General features: G+C 45.6%; 1 protein-coding gene across 1 annotated transcript in view; it reads left to right on the plus strand.

Annotated features, from left to right (window-relative positions):
- The window catches only part of LOC119437403 (solute carrier family 13 member 5), a 31,054-nt gene extending 20,671 nt beyond the window's left edge, over positions 1–10,383 (plus strand). The window contains exons 8-13 of the mRNA XM_049662581.1: positions 448–571; positions 1,527–1,631; positions 2,488–2,668; positions 6,295–6,456; positions 7,183–7,320; positions 9,044–10,383. Of these exons, the coding sequence (XP_049518538.1) occupies positions 448–571; positions 1,527–1,631; positions 2,488–2,668; positions 6,295–6,456; positions 7,183–7,320; positions 9,044–9,202 (869 nt within the window). The 3' untranslated portion in view covers positions 9,203–10,383. The remainder of the gene's footprint in view (positions 1–447; positions 572–1,526; positions 1,632–2,487; positions 2,669–6,294; positions 6,457–7,182; positions 7,321–9,043) is intronic.
- Positions 10,384–10,724: the final 341 nt, after the last annotated feature.

Consider the following 10,724-nt stretch of genomic DNA (forward strand, 5'->3'; position numbering starts at 1 on the left):
TGATTTTTTTTATGTCGCTCTACGTTTTAAGCCATCAAGGACTGCGTTCTGTTCACCAACAAATACAGGTTCATGACGCCGAGCTGCGCTCTCCATCCTCTCTGTTCCATGCTTTTGTTCTGTGTTCCATTGCGAGCAGCTGTGTGAGTGCGCGTGTATGCTTATCCGTGAGTATGTGCACGATTGGTATATTTGCCGTTGTGGTGTGTTATTGCGTTGGCTCCAATTATTAGGGCTGTTTCGTGCAGGAGCATTCTAATATATTTATACGAGCTGAGCGGTTTGTCCTGTTGTCGCTGTTTTGCCTACCTGTGGTTTGATTGAAGTTGGCACCGCGTAGTACAATTTGTCTTTTGACAGGACTGGTGCACGTATGTTCGTATGCACCCGTATGAGTATTTTTCTTTTGCAAATGTAATACATCGTAATGTGTACGAGCATGATCAGCGTTAAATTTCTGCAAGAATGTTTACTCCCGGCTCTCCCGTTTCAGCCCAGACCTGGGAAAAGAAAGCCGTAACCACACCATGGCCGCCATTCGTCGGAATTACGCTGCGTTGGGGCCCGTCAAGTACGTTGCACGGAGCGCGAACCTGAGCGGTTGCTTCTTTTTTATTAACGTTTACAAGGATATATGGCGTGAAAGTAGACGACACAGAAAAGGAATGAAGACGCACATTCCAACTACTTATTTCCCGACCATAATTATGACAGTAATATATTTAGCTACAGTTTACACTCGACAACAAATGTTATAAGCCATATGAAATGTCAGGTGCATGTACAACGTTTTTTTTTTCTGACTATCGAGCTATCAATGTTTTAAGGTTGTTATAGAGGCTTACTTCCTTAAAACTCTCGACAATCTCGATTGTTAGGTTTGAAACCTATTTGGAAGGCTTTGGAATAGTTAGTAATCGCATTAGGATAAAACTGTAGGAATCTAACGTCGGAGGGAGGCGCTATTGCGCCGCGAACTAGGTATTCGTGTACTGAAAACCTCCAGGGCGGTAATATAAATAGCGCATAAATAAGGATTGTGCACAGAACGCGCGTCGCAGCCGCATTGACTTGGCAGCGCAAATAATAGAAATCATGCTGTTAGAAAGGCCCTTCTGTAATCAAATGTAAACTTTAGATCTAAGTGAGTACGCCGCGGCTGCCTGTTCATTTGTTTAGTCGTACACAAGCTAGCTGACGGGACTCAAGGTCATACGCTTTTAGAAACTTGAGGAGATACGTAATCAATGAAGGATTCATTGGCTGCTGCATAGGACGTTGATTAGCGAAACAAAATTGGTGCGTCTGACTCGAGGGACATGTAGGCGTACATATTTCGGAAGAAAAAAGTGCTGGCCGACGGCGCCCAGACGATTAGTGTCGACAGCCAGACGTGTTTCTCCGTGTTACCGTGTGAGCAAAACAAAATTGGGGATAATAGCTAACATTCCCCACGTCTTCTAATCATTATCCTAATTTTGAACCCCCATGTGCAAACTATATTCCATTGGTCGTACATACCGCAGGTTTCACGAGGTCGCCGTTCTACTGCTTTGTATTCTTCTGGTGTTCCTCTGGCTCTTCCGGGACCCTATGTTCGCCAGGGGATGGGCTACTTATTTTGGCACCATGTGAGTATCTGTCGAAATCGCACGACCCTTTCTTGATATAGTCAATCACTTACTGATTAGCGTAGTTCCATGTGTCCATGGTTTTATCGCTTCCTGTCTTTTCACTGACTGAATGACTAATACGAAGTCCAAAACGCCATCTCGCGGTCCTGCAAACGAGTAGTTATATAGTACTACGATGTAGTACTACTATAGTATTACCACATGGTACTTTAGTAGATATAGTTTCTTTTTTTTTACTGGGAACACTTAAATAATGCTTAAGAGAAACCACAGCGACCCATTCACTAATTAACTCCTTACTGCCCAGTGTCCCCAATTCGCGATATACCGAATAATTGTCGACTCCACATTAACACACAAAAATTACGGGCTAGTTTTGTGTGCTCTTTACGCACGTGGTGCCGCGTGCGTGATTACGTAAAGTTAACGAATAATTTGGCGCTAGTTATTTCGGCCGACATGGCCATCTTTAAATGCAGAAACCTTCAAACAGACTTTTATGACGATTGCCTTCAACATTATATAAGCATGTGCTGTAAAGTTCGGAAATCAGTTGTGATTTCATGTAATTAACTTTATTAGTGGATGAATTGCTTTGGTTTCTCTTGCAAATGATGTCCGCCTGGGCAGGTAATGCATCCGTAGTGACGTAATAAAAAAAAGTGTTCGAAGTAACGGGTTTCTTTGTCGAAACGTTGCCAATGTGTAGGAGTTCAAACCTTGATATTCTTTACTGACCTGGAAGGGGTAAATATGGTGTGCAAAGAGCAAGAACTATACACGAGATGCTTTATCGCAAGCGAATGCTTACCTTCCGTAATAATTGGGCTTTTGCGTGTGTTTCATACTGCAGAAAGCCCAAGGACGCCACAGCAGTTACCATCCCGGTGATCCTCTTGTTCATGATTCCATCGAAACCATGGGAAGGTGCCAGAAGTCCTTCATTGCTGTCTTGGGAAATGGTGCAAGCCAAGCTGCCGTGGAGCGTCATTTTACTGATTGGCAGCGGGTTCGCCATCGCCGAAGGCATGAGGGTAAGCAAAGTGCTATTTCCAGATGCGCTAATGCAACGCTATTTTGACGCCTCTGCTGCCGCGTACTGATAACATTGCGTTTTTACTAATGCGACGGACAAGTTTCGCTTTTTGAAATGTCCACTGATAATACTGCTTTTGGTGTAAAGCGTGTCAAGAAAAAAAAAAATCACACTACCAATCTTCGGTAACTCCTCATTATTTCGAATACGTACAGCTCAAAAAAGCTGTATCTTATGGTATCTTCGACTCATCGCATTCATCCACCGAAGCAGAGTTGTGCAGATCCGGCGTTTCCCGGACTCAGAAGTAGAGGACAAGCACGCAAGCCGAACGTGTGACTCGCTCTCAGAAGAGGAAATGGCAGATGTGAAACCACGTGACTACTGCAAACACCCGATATTTCACCAATCCAAAGCTAAACCGGTGGATGTGCCGGTGGCACGACCGTTCGTTGAGACGCCATCATGCTGTGGCCTAGTTGCCTTGGCTACGGTGGACTGTCGCCAAGAACGGCGACGCTGTGCTGTGATGACGTTGCTGGAAACGCTCTCATCTCGACGACTGCTCCGACGACAGGGCGCGGATATATGTAGCCTCAGAGCGCTCGAAGACGGAGGAGAGCGATCGAAAAAAAAAACCAGCCGAACGCAAGGCGCGCACCACCCTCTTTCAACCAGCCGAAGACAAAGCCGCTCGCGAGAGCGGTGTAGAGCGCTCCGAAACAGCCAGCCGAAGATGCCATTAGTGTATTATGTGTCTAGTACTGAAAAAAATCTGTCTTTTCAAGCGCTGCACTGACATGAAAAACGTAATGCTAAGTCTTTCGGTCACCGATGAAGTTCCATGAAGTACATGTAATATGTAGAATGCATAATAACAAACGTCGTCGTGCCACACAGAGAAATTTGGTACCTCTCCCATGAGCAATTTTCTTCGTTAATGAAGATGTCCTTTGACTACAGCCTAGCATGCTCTCACAGCGACTTTAGTTTTGTGAAACTGCGCTCTCCTGGGCGCCCCGATAAGCTTTTGTTGCTGACGAGGTGGCTACATGAAAATTTGCCTCGTTTTATGGCAGTCACGATATACGCTTATACACTTTACTAAATGCATGCCCAACAAAACAATGTAGGGGATTTTTCTTTTTTTATATATTATAATATGTAGCTATACCCAGCACATCGACGGACAAACATATCGTGGTGGTTGAACCAGACGACTAAAGATAGCTGTTAAACGGGAACAGCGCAAAAGCAGCACGGGGACGAAAACGAGATGGGACGGGCTGTTTTTGCGCTGTTCACGTTTAATATGGATCACCAAATATGGGCCAATCAACCACCGAACTAAAGATAGCTGATGAAAGATTCTGAATTCTGTATTAGTCAGGGGCTTCGAGCTGCAACAAATGGGGTGCTATAGGGTAAAACTATTCCAATCCGTTCTATTCCTTTTCTGTCATTAGCCTTTCACAAATGGCCAAACGCTCTCGCGTCGTGTCCACATCGCCAGTGTGTCACGCGACGTCACGAAAACTGCGACGACAGTCTTCTGATATGACGTGTGCACACTGATTATGCTCGATTAGGGCGAACAGAAGCAAAAAATAATAATTTCCGATTGTACGCCTTTCTCGCCCTTAGCCCTCCGCTAGTGGTCAAAAATTCTCTGGCTGTGCCCAGGGCCGGTATTTTGTAGCGATGCCTTTCGGATGCTAATGCCTTTTCGCGCTTTTCGCGCTTGATCAGTGGTCAGAGCGACGGTCCGCTCACGTTATCAACGTGATCAGCCGGCCGTGAGCGGTGGATGATTAGACTAGTATAGAATAAGGCATAAGGCATCGCTACAAAATACCGGCTCAGTTTGCCTATGTGTCACGTGACGTCACAAAACCACGAGAACTCACCACGTCAAAGTGACGTGTACGCAGTAAAGATGCAATAATATGCCGAACAAAACTGGAATATTTTCAGAATAGCCGGAGATTGCCCCGTTCCGAAAGGAATTTAAGATGGCTGGCTGCCGATCGCTCTGGCAGTGGCTACTCGTAGCTGCCGGCGAGCATGGGTTTCTTTGCGTATGATAAATATTTGGGTAGCAGTATAACGCTGTCTAGCCCTTTCCGCAAGTATACGACATCGCTCTGTTAACTCTTCTTCGCTTAGGATCCGTTCTACCCACATTTTTAACCTCCCCTTGCAAGCCGCCGCGATTTTCAACCAGCCCCCGCAAGCTAAGCAAGGGGAAATGGACCAATCGCAGACGCCGGCACCACTCTCCTCCCCGATTATCTACTTTCACTGCGCTGGCTCGACTCAACCGACACCCTCTCCACTTCTGTGCACTTTCTTGTCTCTTGTCAGCCAATTCGATAAGAAAAACCTGCCAAGGTAGGCAATGTTATTCGCTTTGGAAACAAACAAAAGTGACCTCCTATTAATGAAGAGAGCGTTTGATTGTGCTGTTCAAACAACGCTGTGGGTCACCGCTCGATGCTTGCGTTGGCATTTAGGTAAATTTCATGTCAAGAGATTGGAATAAAATAAAAATGGAATAGTTTTACTTTATAGGTCCCGTGCTTTGCCGCATGTTGAAACTTGAGCTTGTCATTGTGTGTGTATTCTTTATAACACGATGGCTTCAAATAGAATGGCTCCTTTAGGTCTTTGCGGTAGAGAATGTCCAAAGAGCGACACCTCTAAATTCTTGACCTGTGTGCAAAGTTGGTGCAGGTATAATTGGCTTAGAAGGTGCTGTCATTTGGAAATTCAATGTTTACAGATTATCTTATTTTTTCGTACAGTGTCTGCATCTTGAGGAAAGCAGGAGCCAGCACGCAGATGATGCCAATGTGATTTTGAAAACGTAGTGGTTAACTAGATTGTCATTTATTTCCCGTACATTGCAACTCATATATTGTTGCACTTTGTAGATTCAAGTGCTTTCAAGTGGTGCAGAAAGTCACCTTTGAAAAGCCGGGGAGGTTTGGGGCAGTCAGACGCAGGCTTATTTAAACATAGTGTGGCCCACAGTTATTTCAAAAGCAGTGGGCGCGGGATCAAATCCCGGCCGTGGCCGCCGCATTCATACGGGGGCGAAATGCAAAACGGCCCGTATACCGCGCCATTTGGTGTACGTTAAAAAAAAACCAGGTGGTCAAAATTATTCCGGAAACCCCCACTACGACATGCCTCATAATCATGTCGTGGTTTTGGCACTTAAATTATCGGGATTTAGTTTTTTTTTCAATGCCAGTGCGCATGGTTTACTATAGCTCAATACACCGTTCAAGGTCGCCGCCAAGGGAGCAGCTATAGATTGCGAGGCACGTTTCACTCGGCACATTCTTCGTTGTCCCGAAAACTTGAATCTTTCACCGGTGTCGTTGAGCGTACTGGCCGGATTCGCATTGGCGATTGGGTAGATGCTCATGTCAGAACAATTATTGCTTCGGCTTACGTTAGAATAAGGGATAGAAGATAATTCTGTAGTTCTTCTTGTGTCGCTGTTTTATAATTTGAGAATATTAATATTTTTCAGTAGGAGTGGGCTTAAGTGTTACTTCCAGGTGGTCTCTTCACAACTCCCCTTTTTCTCTGATATCGCTTTCTATACATCTCCAGGTTTCTGGGCTGTCGGAACTCTTGGGCCAAAAACTCGCCACTTTGGGCCACATGCCTCCGGTGCCACTCATGATCTGCCTTAGCATCGTCTCTTCTTTTATGTCTGAACTGGTCAGCAACTCGGCAACGTGTACCGTTCTCCTGCCAGTTTTTGATGAATTGGTAAGCAGACAGTTATGGAGTGTCACTGTGCCTTCTTTTGTGGTTGCGGTGTAAATTTTGCAAACTAGGTCGAGAGGATGAGTTTACACTGGCACACGAAGAAAAAAAAAGGTTAGACCATGGAGGGAGTACTACACAACGCCGTATTTGCTAACGTATTATCTTGATCCCCTCGCGAAAAATGCAAGGAGTTAGGTTTGCATAAAGACAACGAAAAGGCAGTATTATCTGCAGTTAAGAAATCGAAATACTCATGCATACCTTTAGAAGGTTTACTCTATGAGGGTTATTTTATATATTTCCTAATAATAGTGGTGATTAATGTTGCGTGCGCTTCTTTTTTTAGGACTAAGCGCTCGCTACTTTCCTCTCAGGAACGCTATGTCACATTGGTACGCGCACTCCATTCTTGACCTTCAGTGAAACTACCGGGAGGGCAGCGTTAAAGAAAGTAAATTAACGCAAGATGTATCTCGGTTATTGCTGTGGAAAAAGATAAGCCCCAAGAGGTGTGGATTCTCTTTAGAGTACACATCGCAAACGCACTTCGTGACAGTGTACGGCAATTATTGCGAAAAAAGGTAGAGTGCCTACCGACTGATCTCGGCGTAAGGAACGCGCAGTATACAGAAATAAAATTAAGTACAAAGTAGTGCCTGTCTGAAACTGCGAACTCGTTCATTAAAATCGTGCTCTCTTCACCATTTTTCTGTGTTTTTGCTCAAGGCGAAGGATCTGCATGTGAACCCGCTGCTGTTCCTGATTCCGGCGACCATTGCTAGCAACTACGCTTTCTTACTGCCCGTGGGAACGCCGGCGAACGCCATGGTGTACGAGCAGGGTCGGCTGACCCTGATGGAAATGGTACGTTGATATCAGAAAGCACGGACTGAGGGTTTGGTATTAGTACGGGACTATCTTAATCACTGCTGTACCGACTTTGGGAAGCTAAAGCCATTGCTCAGCAATGCGGACATACGAGAGAACACACTTGACCACCGCACCATTTTGTCGCAGCTAATAAGCTTTCAAGGCTCCAGAGGATCGGTGTACTCAGGGATGGATAGTGGACTGATTTGTTGGTATCGCATTATTTACAAAGTAATTGAAACAGTGTAAGCGTGTCTATCATTTTCCGGACCATGTTTTCGCTACACTCTGCATAATTAGCAGTGCAGCCTAATGGGAGTCAACGTTTGCAGCACATCATATAGTGCCGCATTCATTCTCATATTTAGGCTGTTATTATGTACATCTGCATCTACTGTAGAAGCATGCGTAGATCTGTCTGCGCTCATGTTTCTTTGTGCTTCACAGATAGTGCGAGAAACGTTGTAGAGAATCGTCGCAGGACATGAATGGCGAAAGACATCGCAGAAAAATATTGATACATCGGCCTCACCTGCATGGTAATTGCCGCAACAGTCTGGCATCAATGGATACCAGACTGTTGCGGAAATTACCATGCAGATGAGGCCAACCGATCTGCCCACGATGGTGTCCAATGTATAGCAATACTACTGCTGAGAACCGATTCAGCTTCAACGTTCACTTCAATACTTCGCTCACTAGAGTGCGATCTTATGCACTGGCACAGTGAAGCTCGACAGACCAACATTTGCCTCCATCTGGTAAATCAGTTCTGCGCAAGCCCGCAAGGTGGAGGAAAGTACATAGGCATCCGAGATAAGTATCCCGGACCAGGGCGAATTTTTCTTGAACTGCGGGGCCTTCTTTCAGAGAAACTCGCATGGGTTTCCTTTGAAGCTTCGTGCTATAGTTCGGGTGGATGACAATTTTCCCCTCTCACTAGTCTCCATAGCTTGAATCGGCGTCTATAGCCAACTCTTCCGCCTGGCAAATAGCGAGCTGAAGAAACACTTCTGTGCGTGTGCCGCAGCATTTCAGAAATGCCTATTCATTCAACATCGAAATGGCCCACAAGCCTACGTGCGACAACTTTGGCTGGGATAACTGTGCCTTCGCTCTAGTCAGCCTAGAAAAAAAAGAAAAAAAATGTTCGACCGCAATAGATAGACTGAACAATCGTCCCTTGTTGAAAGAGAGAATCTTGGGACACTGCTCTATACCGTCGTCAGTACAGAAGGCGTTGAATACGCCACTGTGTTTCTTGAGGTGAGTGCCAGGCTTTGAGAGTTGTCGTGGGCTACATCGCAGTTAGTGCCGTTTTTTTTTCTTTTTGTTTCATGTCATTTCGCCTATTCTTCTATCACCTTTACTTCCCTTTACTCCTTTTCCGCAGCGCTGGGTAGTCAGTCAGTTTATACGCTGGCTAACCTCCCCATCTCCTTTGTCCTCCTCGAGCTTAACTCAGTCGTACATGCTTCAGATTGCTGTTGTCTGAGATTAGGCACGGACGCGCGTGGTTTGAGGTGGTATACCTATGACATTTCATTTGCGCACCACTCGACGAGTTATGCAGCATGGGCACTTATGGAATCGGAAGCATTCCTACCTGAACAATATTCGGTCGTGGTGAACGTGGTACATGGCTTTGAATCTTAGTATGTGGTTTGAGTCGGAGGAAAGGTGCACTGAAATACACGGCCGCTTGTTTACTTCGCAGGTGCTACCCGGATTCCTGGCTAAAACCATCACCATGGCGGTCACGGTTCTACTGACATGCGTGCTTGGAGACCCGATCTTTGGCATGTTCCAAGAAGCTGAGTGGGCGTCGCATGCCATTGTGGGCAACTACAGCACCGTTATCCCAGACCTAAGCTAGCCGTGTCGTAGAACCTTAAACGCGGACGCGTAATACGTGAAAAATGAAAGCCATTAAACGGGTCCTGTACAATCATTTTGACTGAAAGCCAAGCACAAGACAATGCAACACAACCAAATACCGCAGTGCGTTACCTGGTGTCCCACTCTGTTACTTTGTCTCGTGTTTGCGCTTTAGTTACAACACTGCATTACTACCAAAACACTGCATTTATACTCTCAGGGCTTTGTATATTTTTTCATACCCAATAAGCCACCTCCTCCCATCAGTGGTGGGACGATTCCACTTGTCAGCTCATAATTGTTGGATATGGCCTTGAATAGCAGATATATAACTCCGTGCGAAGCTTCGACAGTTTGGGCAACCAAGCGGATCGCCTTATTGCTCTTTTCCTCTCCGCCCCCCTTTGCCGTTTTTTTTTTCGCGTGTAATCCTAAAATGTTCTAGAATAGTGTCAGGAGTAGATTTTACTTTCACTTGCAAACTTATCTGCACCGTGAACCTAATGCGTAAGTGGAAGTTTGCGCACGAAAGGTGACAGTGTTTGACCCGTATGCTTCGGGCAGGGATTAAGGTATGAAGTGTTTGTGATTCGCCGCCGTAGACCTGATTTCAGTGATGTTACTGCTGAAGAGCGTCAAAATAGAGTGAAGCAGAAACGCTTCGTATACCTGGTGACGCCGAAAGGCACCAGAAAACTTTCCGCCACCGGTTTTCAGGGAGGAGTGGGACCTGCAAGCTCTACGCGCACATGACGCGGCACATGTTGGAAGAGGACAATAAATCCAGAAGTGCGGCCGTTGTCAGCGGCACTTATAGGCGTATCAAAGATCTATTTATGACCTCTGCAAATGCTAGTCATGATCGCATACCATTCCAAAAAACCTGAGAAAGTATGGGAGGGTATATATATGAGAAGTTAACACAGAGAAAGGCTGAATGACAACTATATCCTAAAGCCCAAAGTAATCGTATGGAAGATCCAGGTGTTTTCATGACTGAAAATCACACAACCAACGTATAAGTGGAGCTGCATGTGTTAGGAAATGCTTGTTCATCACTCAATTAAACCACATGGAATAACGAAAATAAAGGTGAAAGTCGTGTTTTATACACGGTGAATGAATGGTGAAATAAAGTGCAGCGCTAATTGCACAATAAAACAATTTCAATGCGGAGAACTGTTTGTTTTTTATCTTTATCGCAATGCAGCCTGCATAATTAAAAAAATGCAGCAGATCCAACGCGCCATCTTGGAATCTATATACAGCGAAGCTTACGAGGCAGGGTTCACACGCACCTTCTCATCTGGCTTAATTAAGGATGCCCCAAACGAGGAGCTCTGCAACACATTGCACCTTTGAAGGCAACCAGCGTTATAGGGGTTGAAAGAGGCAAGCTGGCTTTCCTGCGCCATTTGTTTGGGGTACCCGACCTCCCCTTGGAGGCGCAGATGCGACCGTCCAGGCTGTTGCCAAGCGGCGCAACGCACGTGAAACGTGAGGCTATCTCCTTCGGTGCC

The sequence above is a fragment of the Dermacentor silvarum genome, chromosome 1 (assembly GCF_013339745.2).
Source record: "Dermacentor silvarum isolate Dsil-2018 chromosome 1, BIME_Dsil_1.4, whole genome shotgun sequence".
Classification (NCBI taxonomy): Eukaryota; Metazoa; Arthropoda; class Arachnida; order Ixodida; family Ixodidae; genus Dermacentor; species Dermacentor silvarum.